This window comes from Cryptomeria japonica, chromosome 8 (genome assembly GCF_030272615.1).
Source record: "Cryptomeria japonica chromosome 8, Sugi_1.0, whole genome shotgun sequence".
Taxonomy (NCBI): domain Eukaryota; kingdom Viridiplantae; phylum Streptophyta; class Pinopsida; order Cupressales; family Cupressaceae; genus Cryptomeria; species Cryptomeria japonica.
Window position 1 is genome coordinate 159,216,038 of NC_081412.1, and position 10,777 is coordinate 159,226,814.

The 10,777-nt window shown below is 36.1% G+C and overlaps 1 protein-coding gene across 5 annotated transcripts in view; it reads right to left on the bottom strand.

Annotated features, from left to right (window-relative positions):
• LOC131044817 (probable UDP-3-O-acyl-N-acetylglucosamine deacetylase 1, mitochondrial) overlaps positions 1 to 10,371 on the bottom strand; it is a 129,704-nt gene extending 119,333 nt beyond the window's left edge. For 3 of the 5 annotated variants that reach the window (XM_057978258.2, XM_057978256.2, XM_057978255.2), the window contains exons 1-3: positions 9,998 to 10,371; positions 8,738 to 9,034; positions 8,115 to 8,321 (exon numbers count right to left, since the gene is read on the bottom strand). In XM_057978258.2, coding sequence (XP_057834241.2) covers positions 8,115 to 8,321; positions 8,738 to 9,034; positions 9,998 to 10,144 — 651 coding nt within the window. In that variant the 5' untranslated portion in view covers positions 10,145 to 10,371. The remainder of the gene's footprint in view (positions 1 to 8,114; positions 8,322 to 8,737; positions 9,035 to 9,997) is intronic. The other 2 variants (XM_057978254.2, XM_057978257.2) reach the window with 2 other exon arrangements.
• Positions 10,372 to 10,777: the final 406 nt, after the last annotated feature.

A 10,777-nucleotide genomic window follows, 5' to 3' on the forward strand; every position in this document is an offset into this window, starting at 1 on the left:
TGCTTTCCTCAAGGATGGATAGTCTCCCCTCCTTAATCAATATTATGGTCAATACTGGTCGATTGTCTGCTAACGGGTTCATATCGTATGGGATCAATGATAGTGTTAGTTACATCATTCCCAACAACACTAAATGTCCATATCATTCTTATCAATGCAATGAACATATGTCTTATCTTCTGGAGTTAATAAACTTTTTTCAAATTCCTTAATTCACAATGAAGTGGGTAATACCCCAACTCATCATCATTGATCCTGGGCTGTCTTAGGAAGCTGATTATTACATAAGCTGACCACAAACTGTACAGCATAAAGTTGATCATGCGTTGTATATAAAGTTGATGATACATTGACCATACTTTGACCATTACTAATCACGTAAAGTCGGTTGTCACCCTCTAGCGAAGCCACTTGTTATAATGTTGCCTGTATAGTTTTTGATCTTATGAATCATTATCATATATCATAGACTATTCACTGTTCCTTATTTACACCATCATAAAGATAATACAAGGAGCTTTCTCAATATTAACAATACTTGATGGAATCTTATTTGGGGGCATCATGGTAATCATTTTAGATTGTCATACTAGATGCAATTGCAATGTAGAATCCTCCTCAAAAAAGTTTGCCAATGACATTCCTCTACTTTTTCAACACTATCACAGACAGTTGTATCCTCGACCCTTCATGTGATATAGGCAACTTATATGGTACTTTTGTTGACTTCAAGCTTTGTGTTTTGAAGTCACTTTCTCTACCCTAGCATCTACTTCAGTATCTTCTAAAAGCAATTTTTCAATACATCATAAGCTATTATCTCTTCTTCTACAAGTTAGTCATCAAACTCTATCTCAAAACAAAGACTTCCCTAGAAATGAGGGGACTCAATTGATTTTATCGATATTATGGATTCTTGTTCAACACCCTCCAACCCATCCTAGTGGCAAAGTTCAATTCTTTCTTCCTCTAGAATGGGTCATTATCTAGCAATTTCTATGCATTCTTCCCTTGTGAGTGATGTAAAACTCTCTAGTGTCGAATGAATTCTACATTTGGTGCGGCCAACTACTTCGGCTTGTGCTTTTGGTTCAGCTTCAATATTGTTTTGATAAATGTCTACAATTGATTGTCTCTCACAACCTTCTTCAATCTTGTTGTTACACCAATCCAATAGATCATGAAATTTCGTAGTCCACTCCCTAACCACTTTATCTCCTTCCATCACCTTTGTTTAGGCTCGATGGCATTAATTGTTTGGAATTCGACATTAGTATTCAAGTTGTTCCCCTTCTTCCCAATGGCACCATTTTTTTCCATTGTAAGATATGTTGTCTTTATGCTATACAATATCTTCCAGCATGAAGATCTTGTAAAATGATTTGTTGCCTTATAATGAAGTACATAGAATGTCCAATAGTCAATTGACCTCTTTGATTACTAGCAACTATGCCAAATAAAATATGTGAATACTTATGTAGTTTAATCTTCTCTTACATGTTCTTGTATTGAGAGTTCCCACAAATACTTAAGTTGGGAGTAAGTCCTTATCTTTGTTTTTATGTGCCAAGTGGTTCTTGTATAGGTCAACCCATTTACTCCTAGGCTTCCATCTTAATAGTTATTATCAACTGATTTTCAAATTTACTTCAAATTTGACTCAAGTTCGCAAAGGCGACAATGCCAAAAATGTTAGCTCTAAGATCTACACTACTAAACCATGAGTTGCAATACAAATTAAAAGTTGGAATCACAAATCATACTAGGAAAATATTATCTAGAATATAAAGAATGATGCTTATATTTAATAGGTAGTGTTCAATATAATGTTTCGGAGTACAAGGAGAATGTATCATAAAATCAACACCCTTACCCACAAATGGAAATGCTATTTGAAATACCAATAATTGTTGAGTAAGACACAAGCGTTGGTCTCAATGGTCATGACAGCCATGTAAAGTTCACTATCTTAGACAACACAGAATATTTATTAATGATAAGAAATAACTATCTACAACCACAAATTAGAACTTTGTTATTACAATGGCTATTAAGGAGTCAACGGGGAACAAAGGGATGCATCTTGCATCATATGTTTACTGCTCTCTTTGATAAAATGAATAATGATATAATAATAGACATAAAAAAAGCATACCAGATAAAAGAGTAAAATATATCTTTATTCGCACATGAAATTATTACAGAACAAAACCAGAGATGGTTATCCAAGGATCAAAGTGATCCAACTAGATCATACTACTTTCCTTGCAATATACAATGTATTTAAAGGACCCAACAGTTGGCAAAAGGAACACAAACTGACACTTATAACTACATGAGATTTCAAACAATTAATACATAATCAAATAACCCATACTATTAGAACATAATAATAGTAATTGTACACTAACTACATCATAGAACTTACATGCGTTCCCTCAAGACCATGAAGATCTTAATGATTCTAATCTCGGAGAACAAGCAAACATTTTAATGGGGCATGAATGTTTAGAATCTTGTTGTCACGTCTCCACACATCGCCCCATTGCAAATGGCGACCCCCCACTTTTCGCTTTTTAGAGTAGAAGTTTTGCCTAGTTTCCTAGTGTTTGCCTTTGCCGTTAAGAGGGTTTTTGAATTTTGGATAGGATCATGTGTTTAAAATGCCAAAATGTTAGAGTGATCCTGAGTTTTGCCTAAGTCTAGGGGTTGCCTTAGGGTTTTGATTTATTCTTGCTAAGTGTTGCGTTGACATTTGAGCATTAGCGTGTTTTTGAACGTCCACATCAGTGATTTTTGAGTGCCAAGGTGTTTCGGGACCTTTAGGAGTTGTTTTCTCACTCCTAGGAAGTTATTCAAGTTGATTTTGCACTTTATCCCGATAGGTTTCCTTATTCTCACTCAATTTTTTGGTGAATTTGCCTAAGTCCAGTTGAGTTTTATTGAGTTTTGAAGTTTCCTAGTGGTTTTGAGTGGAAAAATAATCATATTCCGGATGAAAATCCATATTCTAAGGGTCAAAAGGTCAAAATTCCAAACTAGAGGTGCTTTTCCCCTCATATTCCTGACTACCCATGATTTTCCCCACTCAAAATCCAGATTGGACATGGATTTCCCTTGGAATCCAGACATGCCCCATTTTTCCACCATTGTGGATCTATACTAGGGTCGATTTTCCCCCAGGATGATTAAATTTTGTCTAAGTGTTGGGGATTTTCTTGACTACCTTTGAATTTCCCCTAGGGAGTGTGGATGAAGTTGCGGATGAGTTAAGTGAGGATTCCTGATGACTATCGATTTTCCACCATAGCTTTTCATGATGGTTTTTTGTGGATTTTAGTACGAACAAGTACAAATTGAAGATTTTTTAGTCCAGATTGCTATCCAGACTGGGGTCGATTTTCCCCCAAAGACCATTTTAATGATTTTTAATAAGTTCTCATTGGGATTTTTATCCCAACATGGGGCGATTTTCCCCCCAAGGGTCAATTTTGATCTAAATTTTAAAATATTTTAATAAATGAGCCTCATTTAATTGTTTTTGATCAAGTGTTAATAATTATTTAAAAAATCAAAAAACAATTAATAAATAATTTGCAATGAACATTTAACGATTAGATACTTCTAGAAGCAAATCGATTTTCCCCAGGCAAGTATAAGTATCAAATTTTTATCCCACATTGCTTGTGTGGTGAAGTTTCAAGGTGAAAATGTGTTTTAAGTATGCCTACCCAGCATTAAAATAACATTATAAGTTGTTGATGTGACAGTTAGGTGGCTGATTGAAGGCAGATTGGAGGTCCCAGCTGGGTGATTTTTGCCCAAATGTCAAGTTGACACCATTGTTGGGAGTTGAAGTTGCAAATTTGAAGTATTTGTTTGCCCAATCAGACCTGGGCGTCATTTTTGGAGACCATTACAACAAGCTTGGAGGACGATTTTCATGTCTTAGGCGATTTTTATGAAGTGGCGTCATGGCTGAAGTTAGGCGATTTTATTTGGGAGGCTGATTCCTCCATATCTTGATGAATTTTGGTGATATGTTTGAGTGTTAAGGGGCTGCCATTATTTTCAGACCTTGTTGGGCGCCATGTTGGCTGGAAACTTCATTTTCGGAGTTATTTTTCATTGCCCAGCTCATCCACACTAAGGCGATTTTGGTTAAGGCCTGTTTGGAGGATTTTTCAGTGCATTTTCAAGGGCTGCCATTGTTGTTACAGTCTGAAACTCCATAGTTGCAAGTTGTCTTCAAACTGATTTTCATTTCCAGTCACTTGCCCACTTGGGAAATTTCACTTGTGCATCATCCCTATGAGTTTTTTGGGCATCTGGTGGAGCTTCCATTGCTGATCTAAGTCTGAAACTTCACTTTCAGATTTGTCTTCAGACTTGGATATTTTTTACCAGCCCTTTGTTTGTGCCCAGATTTGACAAACTTCACTTTGGGAAGGTGAAATCCATCAAATACAGGTGTTTCTTGTGACTGCGACAAGTTTAAATGACTAATTTATTGAAGTTGCAAGTTGTCTTCAGACATTGGGCAGCCATTGTTAGACCTTGGAAGGGTGTCTTCAGACTTTAAGAACTAAAAATCAGACTTTTCCACACCCTTTTCCAAGCATTGTGCTATACTTTTGGACTCCATTTTTGGTATTTTCCTAAGTATACCAGGTTGTCTTCAGACTGAAACTTCATTTCCAGCCACATAGTTGCGCCCAGATGTGACCATTTCTGAGTTTTGAAGGTCAAAATAATTCAAATGCAAGCATGTGACAAGGCTGTGACCACTTCCAGCCATTGATATTCATCATTTTCAGTGTGTCTTCAGACTTTTTGGAGCCATTTTCAGACTTTCAGAGGGTGTATTCAGACTTAAGAATCAGAAAATCAGACTTGAATACACCATTTTCTGAGTATTTCTAGGCATTGGAGGGCATATTCAGACTTTGTCCTCAGAAAAACAAACTTTTATTACAACTTTGATATCAAAAATCAGTTACTTTCTGAGTGTTTTCAGACCTCCAAGTGATATTTCCAGACCTGGACATTCATTTTTGGGCTCCAGATACTTGATTTTCTGAGTTTACATGGGTGTCTTCAGACTTAGCAATTGTGATCAGACTTATCCTAAGTCTGAAAATCGGGTTTTCTTCGGGAGAATTTTCTAGATTTCAATCCAAACCTTCATATTTTCCAGAATTGGTGTTACAATTTTCTAAGAATACCTATCACATGTTGGGACAAATGTCAGGAACAAAGCCCTGATGGTGCCCGGATGTCCATTCCATCAAATGGTGATCGAATCAACACAAAATTTTCAAGAACAATGAATCCAGATGGGAGTCGGATTTCCACTGTAGGGTGGAATTACAAAGGAAAGAAGTTGTCTAGATAGGCATCAAATTTCCACCAAGTGAAGAAATGAACAGGGATGATGCGGATGGTTTTGAGGACTAAACTGCCCCTATGCGGATGGATTTCCCACCAAGGTTAAAATCAAGTTTATCACATGGGTGTTTGATTCAATGCTTGTTTGTTTTGCAGGATTGTTACGAGGATAGGAAGCATGATGATCAAGGCTTGAGGTGAAAGAGGATGCACGCAATGCAGATAAGGAAGATCAATACTTCAAAGATTGGATGGGGATTTCCGGACAGAGATTCTAGAAGGTGAAGATGAGGACTAGATCAATCATGAAGAAGACTTCACCTTGATGATGAATAAATGAAGGAAAGCAAGTTCAAGACATGAGCACAAAGGGATTTCACATTATGAAATCTGGAACTACATCAAGGAATTCCAATATCAAAGTGCATCAAGGAAGGAAATATTTTAGGATTCCAAGATTGGGAAATTTTCCAAAAATAAGGAGGGAACAGTTAAACTTAAGGATGGAATGTAAAGTATCATAAGGGATTCCAAACATTGTGAAGATGAAGAATGTACAAGGCAAGCTAAGGTGGCATCCTAGTCACCATCCATTCAATCAAAGGGTACCAAGTCAACATTCATTCAAGGAGGGAATAGGTGACACATGGTGCTACATCAAATATTATTTATCTTACCTACCCTCATTTCTTATTGGCCAATGTAATGGTGGTTGTACAAACCCTAATTAGGGTTTTATCTTGTAATCTTGGTCGTTGATCTTGAATCAATCTGAGTCGTTCATTTCTTTTGAGGCTCTATATATACCCCATCGCCTCTCATTTGTAAGAGAGTTTTTGTAGAATTGTTAGTATATGTTGTAGCTATTTGAATCTAAATCATTGTTCAATTTGTTGGTGATTTTTCTGTTCAAATGTTCTTTTGCATTCATGGTTCTCAATTCCTCCAAGTTAGATTAGAATTTTAGATTAGAATTTGTTTTCATGTTTGTTAGATTGAGTGGAAGATTTGTTGAGTATATTTGTGTGGAATCCTTAATCCATACCTCTAGCCTTTTGTCATTGGTAAGTGCGCCTTGTGTGGTCAACTGGAAATTTGAGTAAGCTTAACTTCAATTATTATGCATCCCTTGACAAGCGTCAATTTGGATGGTGTCAACGTTTGATGGTAATAGTTTGAAAATCAATAAGTATACCTTAGATGATTGCACTAAGCTTGTGTCAATACCTATTTATGAGACCCTGCCTAATTTGATTCCACTAAATTTGTTCATCATTTCCTACATTCCTAGGCTTAGAATAGATTTTCAAAACCCTATTCTTTTTGCCCCCTTTTTCAATAATTCTTGTTAGAATTAAGTCTGGAGCTACATTGCTAAATCCTAAGTCATCGGCATACCCATCCTAATCCATGATAAGATTGAGTATTCATGTACAACGTAAGTCCCCTTGTGATTCCAGCATTATCACATCAAACTACTGAACTTATCCACACGTCAAGACCTGACATTTCATAACCTTGGAGTTGTCTCATTTGATCGCGAAGCATAGCATATGAGAGACTTTGTTCAAGAGAGGATAAGATACCTTTGTATTTTATTTTGTGTTTGCATGTGCATAAAAAACACATCAACAAATCCATGGTGCCAAAAGATCCTAAAGCAAATTTGGCAAGCACAGCAATTTGCTGTTGGGAATAAGTGGGTATGAATTTTTGTATATCGCTTGGGACGGAAACAAAAACCGTTTTTAAATTTCCCATGTTTGAGGATAGATAGATAAACTCCCTAAGGAGTCTCTATCACAAACAGGATATCTTCTGATGAAAGGTTTTATGAGGTTATAATTTAAAACAAAGTGAAAAAGCTGGCAGAAATAGTTTTGTAGTCAAAAGTTAACAAAAAACTGATGTGTGTTTATCTTCAACTCTTCAAAGCTATTCCATAAATTTACCCATTTAAATGACAATAGATTCAATGTCTGTTTCAAGAAACTAGAAATGGAGATGCACAAGCCATTCTATTGCTATGCAATTAAATATCTGTATGACAGTGTTAGACAAAACCTTACATTTCATCTTGTTTGAGTTAAGAAAAGCTGAGTCAAGATCCTAAGAAGTGATGTTTGATCAAAATATTTGAATGCTAGAACTGAATTTGAGAAGAGAGTATCTGAATTGCTGCTTCTCCAGCAAAGCTACTAATGAAGCCAAGATTGTTTATAACACCTTAATGTCTCTACATTGTATATCTTCAAATCTACAGAAAACTGGGAATAAATAACCAATTCATGATTGTGGACCACAGGGATTATATATTGGAAAATATGATTTTAGGATATACTTTATATTTGATAACCATGTATCTTAAAATCCTATGTCCCGTACATGTTTTATGATGGCAAGAAAATAGTGTTGAATATATTTTGTTGATGTCCAATACTGTAAATCCTTTAGGTTGTAGATCCATGAAACATATGCCAATCTTTTTATGGGCACCTTGGATTAGAAAGGGACACTTACAGGATTCACATTGATGATCAAAGATTATGGGTAACCATCCACCCTGTTACAATTTCCTTTCTAAGTAGAAGGCATATAACTTTTCAAGGATATTGTTCTGCTTTTGTGGAAAGACTATCTCAAACCTCATATGTCTATGTAATTCTGTCGTGATTTATGAAGTAACATAAAATGAATAGTTTCTATAAAATAATAAATCTACCTGCCTGTTGAAAATCAATACCATAAGTTATACGGGTGGATGCTGCAGGATAAACTGCTACAAATGATTCGCCCTTCATCACATGGAATGGTTCACAGACTATGAGAGCCATCTTCTCTACATCCATGCCAAAATTATTCTTTGCAATACATGTACCAGCTTCCTCTATGGCTTCTACCCATTCCAATGCAGATCCATCCAATATAGGCACCTACATGTTAATCAAAATTAAATATTATGCAAATCTATTATAAGTACAAAATCCAGATGCTAAATTTTTAATTTAAAATAAGAAGATCATGTGAATATCGATCCCTCCGCTAAATTGAGGCTCAATCCTACCAGTTATTTCCACCTTAGATCAGACATAAACTGTTTAAAAATGAAAGAACTAAAGATATTTGAAATATCAAACTACTGGTTGGTCATTGCTCCCATACTTACTATTAAACCAAACCCACAATGCGGAGCATTACATATTTTTTAACTGCAGCATGAAAGTTTCAACTTTCATTAAAGGAAAAAAAGAACAACTGCCCGCTAAGCTTGATTTCTAGTAGAATCTACACCGGTTTAACAGGAGATATAAACAACTTACCAAAATAAATGGATAAGTAATCAAATTACCTCATTGGCACCCTCAATTTCAATGCGGCAATTATCAATCCCCATCCCTTCCAAAGCAGAGAGCAAGTGCTCTACGGTGCGCACACTTGTGCCACCTTTCCCAATGTGAACACTCAGAGTGGTATCACTCAAATGTATTGTAGAAGCAGGAACCCTAACCCTACATTTACCAATAATAAAATACCTGCCCTCTCCAGCCATAGCCGGTAAGACTCTCACAACAGCTTCATCTCCAGAATGAAGTCCCACCCCAGCTTTACTAAACCCTCTTGAAATTGTGCGCTGAAGCTGCCCTGTCTGAAATTTTCATATGATTACAATGATAACAAGATATATAGCGAAAGTGAAACACATGACGATACACATTTCTTTCTAACATGCATATTGCACACTATGTAACAAGCACAATTGCAAAAAAAATTGGAGACATAGCCTCTTCTCTGAAGCTTGGAGAACTTATCATAAAACAATCACCAATAGAAACGATATTTTTTCAGCATGTTCCCTACATAACAAAATTCGGAGCAATTGCATAGTTATTTGTAGTCGTTAACTAGGACATAAAATCTTGAGAAATTAATTTAAAATCTATTTTCCATCGAACACCATTCAGAGGAGGTAATGGAGAACACGGGGACACAAAAAGGAGATGCCTAGAAGCATCCTTAAAATCCTAGAATCAATAATTCAGCAGTAAAATTGCATGGGGAAAGAGCGAGGCCTATACAAGGGATGAGAAACCGCGGGATGAAGGTATCGCCACAGAACATAGTTTACCCAATCCAGGCAGAAACAATCTTGTAAACAAGTGCTCACCCTGGTATGTTATAAACATGGTAGGCACAGCTACAGCGTTTTGCAAACTTTTTGAACAGCTAAACACACGTTTATTCATCTTAATTACCATTAAAAATATCATAAATGTGCATTTTATCCATCAAAATCTAGCAAATAATCAAGGCTTACAGTAAAAACGATAAAGAATTACTTTATTTTTAAAGATTGAACAGAATCACAGCCCATAGAAGTCATATGGGCACTGAATTCCACGAAAATCTAAATATTTTTAAGGGTTCACTGTGAAATTTTATGTACCAGAAACCCTCATTCCTATACGTTTCCAGCATAAGATTTTTTCAGTTATTTTAGCAAACGTAAAATTTAACTGATTAAATTTAAATATAACGAAAATTAACAGTAGCATTCGTCCTTATCACAAGATTTAATTATATATACGAGATCAGAACATCGAACGATTACCCTCTTCCATGCCACCTTTGGAGAAAACGCACACGATTTGACGGGTAGTATTGGCTCCTGCGCTGCTACAGTGAAGCTACGCGCAGTTGATAAATATTTTGAGTAAACGAATTGCATTGCTGTAGAGAACTTAGAAACCCTAGCCATATTTTATCAGGTTTCGTGTAATATAACCGATGAGCAAGATTTGCTTGCAGGAAGTTGTGAACGAATGAAAGAATACAGGCAAGAAAACGCGGGAGGGTGGAAAAGCGTGACTCATAAACGTTCGGAATTTGAATTCTTATTTATGAATTTTTTTCAGTATGGATGGAGTGACAACGTTTGAATTTAGAGCTTTTTTTTTTGAAGAATTAAGTTGGATTTCACTTGTACACCCTCGTAATTAAAGTGGGATCGAATCTAAACAAAAGATCAAAATATATAAAGTCCAATCAATCATCAATAGGCTTTCAACTAGTTTAAGACTTTTTTTCTAAAGGTTTTCAATAAGTTGTTGGGCACAAACAAGGGAAATAGTCAATTTCAAGGGATGGAATCTATTATAATTCAACTAGTCAAGAGCACCACACTTATGAGAAGAGGTGGAAGGTGGCCAAAAAGGTTGAGATCATCTATGAGGAGCACGATCTCAAGAACCTCGCAGCTAAGAGCCTTGAAACTAGACTAATTGGTCTCATATGGCAAATCGACCACAACCATGCATGCACCCAGGAGGAACCAAGAGCTAAGACTCTGGAAATTGTGTAAGAAGAACTACCCTGGGGATCAAGGAATTCC